The sequence below is a fragment of the Rousettus aegyptiacus genome, unplaced genomic scaffold (assembly GCF_014176215.1).
Source record: "Rousettus aegyptiacus isolate mRouAeg1 unplaced genomic scaffold, mRouAeg1.p scaffold_m13_p_1, whole genome shotgun sequence".
NCBI lineage: Eukaryota > Metazoa > Chordata > Mammalia > Chiroptera > Pteropodidae > Rousettus > Rousettus aegyptiacus.
Window position 1 is genome coordinate 185,342,365 of NW_023416284.1, and position 12,848 is coordinate 185,355,212.

At 58.1% G+C, this 12,848-nt stretch overlaps 1 protein-coding gene across 2 annotated transcripts in view; it reads right to left on the minus strand.

Annotated features, from left to right (window-relative positions):
- Positions 1-1,717: 1,717 nt before the first annotated feature.
- WDR27 (WD repeat domain 27) overlaps positions 1,718-12,848 on the minus strand; it is a 98,860-nt gene continuing 87,729 nt past the window's right edge. The window contains exon 25 of one of the 2 annotated variants that reach the window (XM_016125060.2): positions 1,718-4,702. In XM_016125060.2, the coding sequence (XP_015980546.2) occupies positions 4,652-4,702 (51 nt within the window). In that variant the 3' untranslated portion in view covers positions 1,718-4,651. Of the gene's footprint in view, positions 4,703-4,743; positions 4,823-12,848 lie in introns of those variants that run through there. The other variant, XM_036223698.1, reaches the window with a different exon arrangement.

The following is a 12,848-nucleotide window of genomic DNA, read 5'->3' on the forward strand; positions in this document are numbered from 1 at the left end:
GTAATTTTACGTTTTTCAGTCCCAAACCATTCCTATCTGTGTGCCCGCCCCGACCTACAGTAAGGGGCTCCGTGTCACTTGCGGCAGGGTCACCGCTGAGGTCCTCACGAGCGCTCCTGCATGAGCCGGGCTTCCGTGCGGGACCCGCCCCTGGGGGCTCGCACCCTGCCGTCCGAGCAGCTCTGGCACCGTGGCTCCCGCAGTCGGAGGGGCGACGGCCGCACCGCGCTTCCTTGTCCTTGGCAAGCTCGCGGACGGCAGGCTCCTCCTCCTCCAGGTCCAGCAAGCTCGGCACCCGGCTTTCTCTTTCCTATCAAGTGGGGAACGTTCACTTCTTTGCCCAAAGGAAGCGCCTCAGGGCACACTCTAGCTGCCCGCATCGCTTTGGGGCCGCCGCGAGTGAAGTCGGGGGGACCTGAACACGAGCACCGTGACACTGTGACAGTCAATCTGATGACCCGACGGCCCCTAAGTGACCAGCAGGCAGGGAGCGTCTACGGCGTGGGGACGCTGGGCAGAGGGAAGAGTCACATCCTGGGTGGGACAGGGTGGGACGGGGCAGAATTTCATCACACCATGCAGAACGGCATGCAATTTACAACTGAAGAATTGTTTATTTCTGGAATTTTCCATTCGATCTTTTGGGGGCGTGACCGTCCGCGGGCAGCTGAAATGGCGGAAAGTGAAACACCGGCGAAGGGGCCACGTTCCCACGAGGCCAGCGACGGCAGCAAAGGTAAAACTAGGCTGGGACCCTGCCACGGACACGGACCAGAAGGTTGTTTCCAATCAGGGCCTGGAACAAAGTCTGTGAGAAAGAGGAAAGGACGGAAAAAGCCAGAGGAAAGAGAGGCAGGAGCGGGGAGCGTTTGACACGCGCGCTGAACCTCTCCTTCGCAAAACGCACTCGCTTGAAGCACGTGGCGTGCCAGCTTTGCAGGTCGGAAACAGCCGAGCGCAGGTCGCGGTACGCGGCTGTCTGACCTGACGCGAAGGGACCTGGCAGGTACCAGGGGGCGGGGCCCTGAGCGCCTGCCCTGCACTCACGCCTGCCCTCCCGGTGGGCGGCCTCAGACGTCCGCGTACGGCACAGAGGCCACCTTGTCCTCCACTTGACAGCCAACCGCGAAACCCCGACCCCGGCGCCGCCCCCGAAGCCTGAGGCCTGACGCCAGGTCCACGTGCGCCGTGAGCTCCAATCCGAAAAGGACGCCACCGACGGCGTCCAGAACGAACACAAACTGCTCATCCGCCATCTGCCGAGGCCCCCCCGTCCCCCCAGCCCCCATCCCCGCCTGTCCCCGTCCCCCCAGCCCCCGTCCCCGCCTGTCCCCGTCCCCGCCTGTCCCCGTCCCCGCCTGTCCCCGTTCCCCGGGTCCCCGTCCCCCTCCAGCCCCCATCCCCCCCCGGACCCCGTCCCCCCCCCAGCCCCCATCCCCCCCCGGACCCCGTCCCCTCCCCCAGCCCCCATCCCCCCCCGGACCCCGTCCCCGCCTGTCCCCGTCCCCCAGGCCCTGTCCCCGCCTGTCCCCGTCCCCCCAGCCCCCGTCCCCGCCTGTCCCCGTCCCCGCCTGTCCCCGTCCCCGCCTGTCCCCGTCCCCCCAGCCCCCGTCCCCGCCTGTCCCCGTCCCCGCCTGTCCCCGTTCCCCCGGTCCCCATCCCCCCCCCAGCCCCCATCCCCCCCCGGACCCCGTCCCCCTGGTCCCCCCACAGCAAGGCCTGGGCTAACCGCCACCACACTCCGGCTTTGCCGTCCATGGAACGCAGGCGTGCCAAAAGCTGTGCTAAGCCCACGCCACGTGCCGCAGACCACGAGTCACCCTGTCGTCGGACACCACGGAGGATGCTCACAGCCCACGCTTCCGCCGCCGAGAGGGGCTCCCCTGGAGGACAGTGGCCCCCCCACACGCAGGCCTCTGCCTGGCCATCCCGTCCGCGCTCAGATGGCCGCCCTGAAACTGGCCCATCCCGGGAAGGCGCGTGGGGCCTCAGTCCCCGCCTGGAGCCCGGAGAAGCCCTCCCTGGGGCGCCCCCTGCGGCAGCAGGCCGGCCTGGTGACCTGCTCCCACAGACTCAGAAATCACTGGCACCATCTGCGAAACGTCCTCCCACAGCCCTTGGGGCCCGCCGGGCGCCGTCGGTACCCCCAGCCCCGGCCCCGCAGCGTCCTCGGGAGGCCTGGGGTCATTCTCCGGGCGAGGATGCCCCGCATCGCTCTGCTGCCTCCGTCGGCACCGGGACTACGCTCTTGGTCATATCTGGGCTCTCGCCGCCGCCACCTGCCCCTCCCCCCTTCCTGTTCCACCAGGACCCACTGGCCTGTGACCAAGCTCGGTCACCGTCTCGGTGCCTCTACCCTGTCTGAAGTGCCGTCAGCAAGCCTGGCACGGCGACGTCCTTCCCACGTGCCCTGCGAGGCCTGGTCCGCCCAGCCTGGTGAGACCTAAAGATTTGTGAAAACAGGGCCTTCGAATGGACGTCCGAGGTGAAAGTCATCAGTCCCCTCCCTGTGACACGGCGTTCCTCAGGCATTCGAAAAATACACATAATAACAATACTTATGAGTTCATAAAATTCATAGCATTATTATTTTAAAACGGATAACAAAATGAAGTCACGTGGAAAAGGCCAAGCTCCACATAAACGCATCATCTTCACCGTGCTCTCTGAAGAAGGCAGGTCGCTTTCACACGACACGCGCTTGCTCACGGCCGAGAACGTGGGGCGGCCTCGCCATGCCGATCCAGCGCGCACGTGACAGTGGCCCCGCGGCGGGCAGACGCAGCGAGCGACGGCCGCTGTCCTCCGCCGGCCGCCGGGGGCATCACGCCGCTGCGCCCCGAACCGCGGGGGCCTCTGCGTGGACAGCCCGGCCCTCAGCCCGGTCACCGCCCAGAGCTCCGCCGCCCGCGCCAGCCCAGCCCGACTGCCCGGGAGCAGAGCCGCGCTCGGCCCCCCACGCCGCGGCAGCTCCTCCAGGTTCATGCTCTCCTGCATTTCCCCCTGACAAAGCTGATTTTAGATATACACGTTAGAGGGTTTTTAAAGATCTTATTTAGTTTTTACTTATATTAAGCTTTTTTAAGTCACACTTGACAAAGTGGAACCATGACTCACTTTGGTGAAAATGTATATAAGAATGAAAGCGCCATAGATAGGAACTAACGTCATGAAAGTCATCACGAAGCCGGCACGTTAGAGAACAGCGCGGCGCTGTGGGATCGCGACACGGCGCGGCCACCGTGAACGACAGTCCGGAGGTCCCCAAAACGCTCGAAAGGGAACTTCCAGGTCGCACGGCGGCCACACATCGGGGGCGTTCCCCAAGAACGGAGCGCGGGGACCCGGTCCACACACGCCCACGCCCACAGCAGCGCTGGTCACGGCGGCCAAAAGCCGGCAACAACCAGGACGCCACGCAGGGCGACGGAGGAAAACGCCGTGCCCGAAACGGAAATCTGACTCGGGCTGCGACACGGGCGGACCCTGAGGACGTCGCACTCGGCGAGCTACGCCAGGCCGGATGCCGCGTGACCCCACTGACGACGTCCCTGGAGGGCCGAGTCCGCAGACACGGCAGCTGAACGGTGGGTGCCAGGGGCTGGGGAGGGGACGTTAGTGTTTGGTGGGGGCGGCTTCGGTCTGGGAAGGTGACAGTGCTCTGGAAACGACGGTGGCGGGGACAGCAGCGTGAGTGCAGCTAATGCCACCGAACTGCGCACTTACGGCTGAGATGGTGATTTCTATGTTATGTATATTTTGCTGCAATCAAGAAGAAAATTGTTAAATAAAAAAATTAAATAATGTGACTGAACTTAAAAATATTAAATGAGATTCTATGGACTTACCCTAAAGCAGCTTTACATACCTATTTTTAACTGGTTTTCAATAAATTTCATGTTAACAAAGGAAAAAATATATAATTACTATAAATGAATAAAAGCGTTTGGATAACTCCAAAGGTTAATAAAATAAAATGAGTTCTTGTAAATTCTGCTTCTCAAAAACGTGGCACAAGGCGCCCGTACGTTTACGGCCACTGTGTGAAGATGCCAACCGGGAACCGGGAACCCGGCCCGCGCGGGCCCTGGCGGCCGAGCGACAGCGAGGCCTCTCCCGGGGGGACGGGGGCCACGGGGGCGCCCCCACCCCAGCTGGCAGGACAGTGCCGGGGTCTCCCCAGGGCATTTCCGGGCGGGCCCTGAGCGGCCCCCGTGTGGGTGGCCTCTGCGCTGACGGCCGTTTGGGACCTAGAATTATTCTAGAAGCATCCTGACTCTTCTGGGGTCCCCGGGAGCCATGGGGAGCCGTGGATCTGGGGCCGTCAGAGGCGGCTGTGCAGGGGGTCCCCAGGGTGGCTGCTGGTTTCCGAGGGGCAGCTGGACCCTGCCTCGGGGCTTCACCGTCACCGTGGGAGGCGCCCGAAGCCTGGCGGGCAGGGGCGGGACCCGCCGCGGTGGCGCCACCCAGCGCCCCGTTCTCCAGCAGACGAGGGTGTGAAACGGACCACGTGGACCTTTTATTGGAAAGTGTCCCCGCAGAAGGGCTGGATGCCACGGGGCCTCCGAGGGCCCTGCGGTGACGTCGGAGCTGCAACACCCCCGGCCGTCCTCACGTGGCTGCTCCCGCGTCCTGGCCCACAGGTCGGCGGTCACTCAGCTGCGAACAGCTGCAGGCTGCCGTCCAAGGCGGCTGTGACGAGCTGTGGAGGGACAACAGCAGCAGGTGGCCTCAGTCCCCTTCCCCTGAGTGCCCCCGGGAGCGCGGGCGTATGTGCTCCCGTCCGTTGTCCGTCATCTTCTACCCCCTACGACAAAACACACTGAAACAGCGGGTCTGTCAGGCCAACAGCATTGTGCCCCACTCACCCACGCCAGCCCCGGCCGCTCCGACACCGTGGAGCCGGGTCACAGCCCGCCCACGCCGCCCCGGACGCCCCCGCGCTCTCCACCGAGCGGCCACGAGGCTAAGGGACCCCTCAGGACACTGCGGCTTCTGCTGTCATTTCCATAGGCCCCACGCGGAGGGCCCAGGCATCTGGGCACGGCCCTCGTCGCCCAGGCCTGCCGGCGGGGAGTGGGGTCAGGACCCCTGCGGGCGCCGTGGCCTCCCGCTCCCACGCAACCCTGAGGCTAGTTTGGCACCAGGCTCCTTGGTCGCAGCTGCCCCGTGAGCCCGGTGGGCCAACGGGCTGCCCGCCTGCTTGTCACATGTGCCCGTGAGCTTGGGCCACTCTGACACGAGTCAGTCTTCCGCGCGTGACTGGATCGGGTGGCGGGGATGACACGATCCAGTCACGGCAGAGGCCAGGCCTGTCTCACCCCACTGGGCCTCTGACTCGGCCAGGGGACGCGAGAGCTGCTGAGCGTGACCAGCACGGCCGGCTTGGCCAGGAGCCCGAGTGAGTCTTAGCCAGCAAACTGCGCCCGCGGCCTCGGCGTCACTAAAGGCGGCTCGCAGGGGGACTGGTCACGGCGGTTTGTAGTGCTCCGTCCTTGGCTAATCTCTCAGCAACACCTGAATCCGGGGTGCAGACAGGTGAGGGCGGCTCGCCACCGTCCATGTGGGGCGCGGGCGGTGTGTCTACGCCGGAGCTGATTCAGATACAGACGCAGATATAAATGTAGCTACAAACGCGAGGCCAGACAGACGGGATACGCACGCTGACAGACACCCTGTGCCGGCGACACCGCGGCCATCGCAGCAGCACCGAGAGGAACCCTGGCTCTGCCACTCGATTTCGTTTTAAACTCCGGCCAGGGTTCCAGGGCGTGACCCTGAGCACAGCCGTGGGGTCGGCCCTCGGCTCCGCCAGGCATCTGCCGCGTGACCTGCGGCGAGTCACCTTGTCCTCGCCACCCCGGTTCAGGTAAACGCTGCGTGACAGCACCGGGGGAAGCCACACGGGCAGGCGTCACGAGGCGGAGCCGCCAACACACGTAAAGCGCCTGCGCGGGGGACACGGCGGGCACTGTACCCACGGCGGGACCGTCAGGGCCACGCACGGCACGTGGAGACCGAGAGGACAAGTCCGCAACGTCGACCGAGCTACAACCTCCATAATCCTGAGGATGACACACCTGCTCACGGGGCAGATTCTCAAATGCACACAGTTTTGGGGGGCTGGGGGGGGGTCTCAGTTCTTCCTTCACAGTAAAGGCCAATGCAAACTCCGGCTCCACGGTGGAGCAAAGCTGTGCTTACGTGTGGGTCCCGAAATAACTTACGCTCAGGGACGTGTCAAATTTATTTTTAAAATTTTCTTAAATTGGACTGGAAAAGAGATGAAGATAAACCACACACATCCAGAATTACGGAAAGGGAGGCTTATCTGTTCTAAACGGCTCCATCCGCAAAACACAGCCGCCAACCCACACTAACGACACCTCCCAGCACTGACAAACTTTCTCTGAACAGATCTGAAAACAACATAAATTAACGTTCCGACAGCTGCGCCGCTTGTCTCCAAACTCTCAGAAAGGGAAACGCAGCACAGCCGAGCGAAGAAGCGCGTCAGACTCACTCACGTGAGCGTCGTCTGAACTCGGCTAGAAATCTGATCTTTTAACATCAGGTCTTCATCGACATAAACGAAATACACGCTGCATTTCCCAGGAGCCCGTGGAGCAGGTGTCGCTTGGTGGCTGCAGGGGACGGGCTGCCGGGGGGCGGGGGGGGGGGTCACAGAAAACAAAACCGCAGGAAGGCAGAGAAGGGGTCGGCTGTGAGAGAGACTTTTTAAAGACACAGGGACTTGAAACAAGTCTCTTTGGACCCAGGTGACAAATGCAACCCAGAATGGGGAAAGGGACAACTCTCCCGAAGTCACTACAGAGAGGACTGGAGAGCTGCTGTGGAAACTCAGCAAATGACCCTCCCGGCTGCGAGGGACAGCAGCCACCTGAGCCCAGGTTAGCAGAAGGACATCCTGCCACGTGGTCACTGGACTGCCCGAGGGGGCTGAAGAGCAGAAACGGATTTGGAGTCAGAAAAGCCAAACCCACAGACGTAACTGTCACCAGGACACTGTCGTCATCCCGTGTCTGCTTTTTGATACATGTTTTCTTCTGTTTCTTTAGAAACTATTTGTTTCTAATTCACTGGTCCACATGATCAGAAAAAAGAGAAAAAGGCAGAACAAACAGCAATGGAAACCTCAGGTCCGTAGGCCAGCAAGCCTCGGCTGCTGCCATTGCTCTCAGCCTTAGTTTCCACATTTGGCCCAAGCAGGGTCGTGCATCATTACCATGGTGCTCCTGTGACAAACACGCGTGTTTCCTAGAAAAGCAAGGAGACTAAAAGACAACAGTACGAAGAACAGGCAGGATTCCCTTCCTAAAATGAAATCAGGATATCCTCATTTAAGTGAATGTTTTTGTTTCACTATTGCACATTGCAAACTCGGGATAGTTGTTACTGAAAAAACTAACAATTCTAAGGCTTTCACAGGATTCATTACTACGCATAGTTGAGCTGGCAAAAGAAAATATGGGCAAAAAGACAACTGAAAGCCCGAGTGATAAATTTATAAGGTTGCACTCTGTTTGCCCTGAGTAAATCACTGATTTCTGTTTTCAAAAAAAAAAAAAAAAACAACAAAAAAAACAGCACAGAGGAAAAGTAGCAGTTGGGCTCTAATGGCCATAAGGACACAGAAGATGAGGACCTGGGGTCTCATGAGAACAGGAGTTGGGCCTGGGGACCCTGCACAAAGCCAGAATCATGTGTTTGACCCTGAGTGAAGCGTGGACTAGATGTCCCAGGGAGATGAAGACGCCGTATGTGAGGAAAGGAAACCCCCTCCAAAAGCCCTGAGAGCTTGCATTTTAACTCCCCTTATGTGTCACGTGATATCTAAGTCAAAGAACTGATGAAAGAGAAACGTAGTCTCATCTAGCGACATTCCCGAAGCACCTAGCAGAGCAAACCAAGACCACCCTGAACCACCATGGTGACCAAGCCACTCAGGACCCTCAGGGAAAACCCTGCTGAAGGGCGCCTCTGCGTATTTCACAATGAATTACTGTTGGTGGACACAATAAAAAAGCAGAAACAAAGTACTAAAAACTTGAAACAACAGAGCCATCATATAGTCTTGAAATGATATGTTGAAAATGATTAGAAACATAATAAAAGAATGAGGTGCTACACTAAAAAACTGAAAAGTTGAAAAGAACCAAAGTGCAACTAGAAATAAGAGTCATGAAACATAAAGATTCATTTGATCAGTTATGAGATAATTAGAAATAGCTGAAGAGAGAATTAGTGAACCAGAAATCAGGTATGAGGAAATCGTCCGGAACTCAAAGAGTTGAAAGGATGGAAAAAGTGAAAGCGAGTGTAGATGACAGACTAAGTACGATATGTATTTAACTGGAATTATAGAAGGAGACAACAGTGAGAATGGAAAATAGGGAATATTTAAAGGGATAAGAGCTAGAATTATTCAGAATTGGAGAAAACTCAAACTGCCACTGAGGGAGCAAAATGGCTTCTAGAAAAAAAAAATAATAAGAAACCTACAGCTAAGTTTATAATAAGTTTCCAGAATAGCACACACAAGGATCTGTCTCAGTTGGCGGGCTTCGCTCTGAATCTCCGCCACACTGGTTTGGGTTCCAGGGCCAGGCCCCACTCGGAGAGCCTTGGCTTCGGTTAGGGTGGCGGGAGGTACAAACAGTGACACTAAAATACAGACCCCGAGGAACTCTGAGGGGCAGCAAGAAACAAGGTCTACTTTGTAATATGACTCATTTTTTAGGTTTAAATATTACAATCGGTCATTGGCCATTAACTTTGTCACTGACTCCACCGGAAATACATCTTCAATTTAGAAGAAAATAAATTCACTGAAGTTTTGTCTCATATTTTATACTTTCTAGGTTTGCTTAAGAAGTCTTTCCAAGCAGAAGTCACAAAGCTATTCCCAATCTTGCATTCAGGGATAATCAAGATGTATTTTGAACTGCACAGTCGTATTCAATCAGCTCATTTCATTAGGAGTCACAGTTTTGTTCATAGCTGAAATTGCCCTATACTCACTTTTTGAAATGTATTTAGCTGGTGTTAGAACTCCCACAGGCGCATCTACGCCTTGGCAGGCAGCTGTGTGGGGTTCGGCGCCGATACCTGCACGTCCCCGCTGTCCTGGGGTCCCCCTTCCTCATCCGCCTACAGATCCGCCGGGACGACGGCCGCCCCGTGCCCGGGCTGAGCAGAGCGCCCGCACACCCGGCCGCGCGCCCGCACCTCGGCGCTGCCGCCAGACCCACCGAGTCCCGGGCGGGTGTGACCATGCAGCTTTTTGGCGCGATCGCTGACGGACACCTGCTCCCAACACACCGAACTGAGCATAGCGAGCTTCCTCCAGGTGCCAGAGACCGTGCCCGCGTGGGAAGAACACTTCCGCCACAAACCCGACCATCAGGCAAGATGCCGAGAGAAAAAGTTACTGCTTGAAAATAGTTAATGAAAATGATTCCAGCTCATGGAAGAGCCGCGGGGGACGCGGACGAAGCACAGGGCCGGAAGCACACGGGACGCTTCCCGGGACGGCGAGGCGCGCGTGGCTGCTCGGGGCGGGTCTGGACCCCCGGGGTCGGAGCCCTCTGACCAGGGCCCAGTCCGCGGTCGCCGAGGGTGCACGTGCTCGGGAGGCTGCAGCATCTGGAGGTCATCTGATGCATAGCCGCGGGGACCTAACGCTGGCCCCGGAGGCGACCGGGGTCTGTGTCCCAGTGACACTTTTCTTCGTGTGCCTGGGATCCAGTCCTTCCAGATGGCTCCACTGCATCAGGTGGCGTAAGCACCACGGACAGGACCAAACCACAGCCACACGGGGCCCAGCCCATGGACACCCTCCTGCACCGGGTGCCCGGGTGACGCTGTCGCCTCACCTCCGATGGCCGCCTCACCTCCGATGGCCTCTCGTCCTGGGCCCGGAGGGTGCTGTCACAGATGGGTGGGTGGCCATCCAGTGACAGGGGAGAGTGTGGCGGGCAAGCACACACAGAGAAGCCGGAGGAGCATGCTGCGCCTCTCCCCACGGGCCCCGGAGCTCCCGGGGCCTGGGCTGTGTGAGGACACGAAGGGACGAGACCCTAGATGAGCACGTCACGGGGCATTTACCCCTCCCAAAGTTCTGCCACCCAAACTGAAGTTCGACACGGTCCACGTGACACACCCCCCGGAGGGGACGTGCCCGCATGTTCCCTGTGGCCCCCATGGCAAGTCATCGCAAACCTCATGGCTGAAAATACCACCGACCGGCTCAGCCCCTCACGGCTCTGTGCGTCGGCCTCCGGAACGGGGCTGGCTGCGCTGAGACCCCGGGGTCACCGGGCTGCGGTCCCGCTTCCGGGCTGGCTCGATCCTTGGCCCGTGGCCCCTCTCCCCACCTGCAAAGCGGGCAGCACCACGCCCCTGTCCCTGACTCTTCCGCCGGCCTCCCGAGGGTCCTCGTGGTTCTCCTGGGCCACCTGAATGGTCCAGGGTGATTTCTGTCTCAAGGTCAGCTGACAGAAGCTTCATGCCACCTAGTTTAACCCCCTCTGCCATGTAAAGTCACATTCACAGGTCCTAAGGGTTCAAAGACAGACATTTTGGGTCACTCCTAAAAATGAAGTGGATAGCGGAGATTAGTCGGATCAAACTATTCTATAGGCCCAAAAAGGAGCTTTTGGCAGGTCTCCCAATGAGGGTCAGATCATCGCCACACGTGAGCTTTCTTGGAGCACGTGGGCCAGAAGACGCCGAATAGGTCGCCTCTCACTCTGCCGGCAAGTAAGATGCCCTTGGCCATGTCACAAACAGCGCACCCAGACCAGGGGGGTTGGCCTGAAAACAATGGGATGTCCAGTTGGCAACACTGAAGCCTTGAGAGCTCGAGTTCCGCGCGTAGGGGCGTCACTGTCACCTCCTGATCATGGCCACACACGTCACCCTGAAGAAGCTTTGAAGACTGTCTGGCCAATGGCCACAATGCAACTTCATGAAAAAATACAGATTCAGAGCAGGCGTATAGAACCACGGGTCCGAAGCTGAAGACGTTTATAAACGGACAGACACGCCGGTCGGTCAGATGATCCTTTCAGATTTAATGACAGATGACCTCCCCCTCACCCGCACACTGTGTAAACATTTCTGGGAAGAAACACAAGTGAAGGTTCATGGAACAGACTCTCTTCTGGGCTCCAAGGGCCTCCCCAGACAGCACGGCCTGCCATCTACTGCTGCTCGGGCTCCTTTTCTTGGAAGGAAGATGAGAGACTTTGACAGGGGAAAAAAAAATGCAAACTAACTACATATTTCGGGGACGTTTCGGTGCATGTGGCTCGCTAGCATATTTGATTTCTGCTGTAATGTCCTGGGCCTGCCCAGTACGTTCGCAGACACACAAAGTGGAAAAACCGATTCTCGGCTGCGCCGCGGTCAGCAGCACGGCCTCTTCCCGTCATTTTAACCCTGTGTCAATCAAGCTCACCACTCGCATGACGCTTCGGCCGAAGCCATAAAATGAAAAGCCAGACAGCCGACTCTGCATTACGCCCCGTGCGTGGCAAGCTGGGCTCCTAAGCCACGGAAAGGAAGGTTTGCTAAGAAGGGAAACGAAATTCTAGTTTTAAATGCTAGTAATAGGTTAAACTCAGGCTAGATACTCAGGTACTGGGGAGTGTGCTGATGTGTAAAATGTACTTTAAAATGCATCAAGAACCAAATGGATTATTGAGTGGATAGAAGGGGAAAGACAAATGGATGGTTTTTGTGGAAATGAGTGAGGTAAAGTATTAATGGTAGAGTCTGAGTAATGGGAATTCGCCTGATGACTGCAAAGCTCTTCCGACCTTACTGCCCGTTAGGACACTTTATGATGACGTTGGGGGACGTGTGCACAGATGCCGCCCACCGTTTACATCCTTTCAAGATGCTCATGAAGTCGATTATTTTAGGCTCCTCTTTTTCTCTTCTACCTTTTGTGAAATTTGCCTCAGTTCCTTACATGAGACCTGTCAAGAAAGTCAGTGTTACTTGGCCATCACTCTACCTGGGGTTAACAGGTGGCATGTCGTTTCCCATGTAACAATGAGCGCACTACAGTTACGCAAACTCCTTCGGCAACGAACATAGCTTGTGTAAAGCCTCATCCGCCTCGAGACTGCAGAGTGCTAGGATCCTGGTCAGCCCCAGGCATCCACGCGCCCCCCGCCGGTGGTCGGGCCCCACGCAGGTAGTTACGCGCCCCCCGCCGGTGGTCGGGCCCCACGCAGGTAGCTACGCGCCCCCCGCCGGTCGTCGGGCCTAATTCTATTCCTGCAGCTGCCGCAGTTGGTGCTGCGAGCGACTTCCCTGATATATGTCTGTTGCCACCTGTAGGAAGCCGTCGATATCAACTCGCTGGGACAATAAGAACAAAGCTCATGTCCACAGATGGCCCGCACCAGCGCCATGGGGCACATACAAGCATCCGGCCTTTCTGCAGGTGGAGTAGCAAGGCCCAGCCAGCCTGAGGACGCGTCCTGAGGTGACCTGTGGCTGGCAGAGCTGGGAGTGAAGCTGGAGTCGGCGCCTCCACTCCGGGTGTCACCCACGCCTGCTGTCAGCGGTGCAGGACACCTCCACCTGTGCATCGGTGTCTTTGTAGGATCCCGAGTGCTCCCACGGCATGTTAAAGCTGGAGACGCAGGGACAGACCTGGTCTCTGAACACGCTCACTGCGGCCACGGCCATCTGGGAGGCTGATTCAAGCCTAGGATGCTGCACCCCATGTGCCCCCCCCCCTCCATTTTGGATTCGGCAGTACTGGGTGGAGGGCCCAGAACCGCGCCCCCAGTCAGCCCCTCGATGATGCC